The sequence below is a fragment of the Pundamilia nyererei genome, unplaced genomic scaffold (genome assembly GCF_000239375.1).
Source record: "Pundamilia nyererei isolate P.nyererei 1_Seehausen unplaced genomic scaffold, PunNye1.0 scaffold06526, whole genome shotgun sequence".
Lineage (NCBI taxonomy): Eukaryota > Metazoa > Chordata > Actinopteri > Cichliformes > Cichlidae > Pundamilia > Pundamilia nyererei.
Window position 1 is genome coordinate 1 of NW_005193927.1, and position 1,144 is coordinate 1,144.

General features: G+C 41.3%; 1 protein-coding gene across 1 annotated transcript; it reads right to left on the reverse strand.

Annotated features, from left to right (window-relative positions):
• Positions 1-12: 12 nt before the first annotated feature.
• On the reverse strand, positions 13-968 carry LOC102206855 (protein FAM65B-like; the record flags this gene model as incomplete). Its single annotated transcript, XM_005755990.2, has 3 exons — positions 814-968; positions 248-397; positions 13-171 (listed from the first exon to the last, which is right to left on the reverse strand). Coding segments are annotated over exons 1-3 (409 nt in total), but the record flags the coding sequence as incomplete, so codon positions are not given.
• Positions 969-1,144: the final 176 nt, after the last annotated feature.

Genomic DNA, 1,144 nt, shown 5'->3' on the forward strand with positions numbered 1-1,144 from the left:
GTACACACCCACCCTCTTTTGCCAGTTCAATGATGTGTGTGTCCATATCACTGACAGCATTCGAGTCCAAGTAGCTCCACAGCTGGAACAACGTCACCATCATGTTGTCCCTGCTGCTTCCTCGTCGTGGTAACCTCTGATCCAGTACACGCTCAACCAGGCACAAGAACACTGCATACACACAAACACAGATGTTAATATGCTCCACATACCAGCATGTGCAGTATACCCACTAATGATGATTTACCTGCTTCGGCCCTTTCAGGCAGTAAACCAGCGTAGATTGTCGACAGTGTATTCAGGAACCTTTCAGCAGAGACGCTGTACATGCTACCCTGTCCCACACATTCTTGCCATAGCGACACAGCACCCAGACACAGACCTAGCGCCGGGATAACTGACAAATTAGAAAACAGGAGACCGTTATAAGCAAGGTAGGAAAGCAAGATACTGGGGGTTAGTGCCATACATAACACAGGAAATGTATTAATAGTATAAGGTTGCAGCTTGCTTTGAATCAGTGCCTTGTAAAGTCTGTTTTACCTTCTTGACAGGCTGCATGACACAAATCCATAATTACTTATTATTTAGTGGAATCTCTACCTCCATATACCCATGAAATGTTTCTGATGACACTAGTTGTCATCCAAGCCAAAAGCAGACATTTTCACCCTTATGCTCCAGAAGGAATGCTCCCACTAATGAAAATTCCTCTTCAACTTCTTTTTCTTGTCTATACAGTTATTCTGAATAAATGCATTTATGGATGTTTAAACAAATGCACATGAAATGAACATAAACGACACAAATCACCTTCAGTAGCTGGTCTGATTTTCTGTGGGTTTTCTTTGGTGACACGTCGGATGATTTCGAGGACACGAGCCTCTCTCAGCAGTCTGTCCAAGGCATACATCTCTCCACATCTCAGAGGACCAAACTTGCCCAGACACTTAAAAAAAAAAAAAACACTTGTAAAAGAAGTGACCAATATTACAATTAGCAATACAACAGCCCTCACAGCTGCACTCATCAGTGAGTGAATAATACTTTTCAATGGCATCCTGAAACTATGATTACATAACTATCAAACACTATGCCAATTGAATGGATTTTTAAAAAAATAAAATAATGGTATTGACTGTAT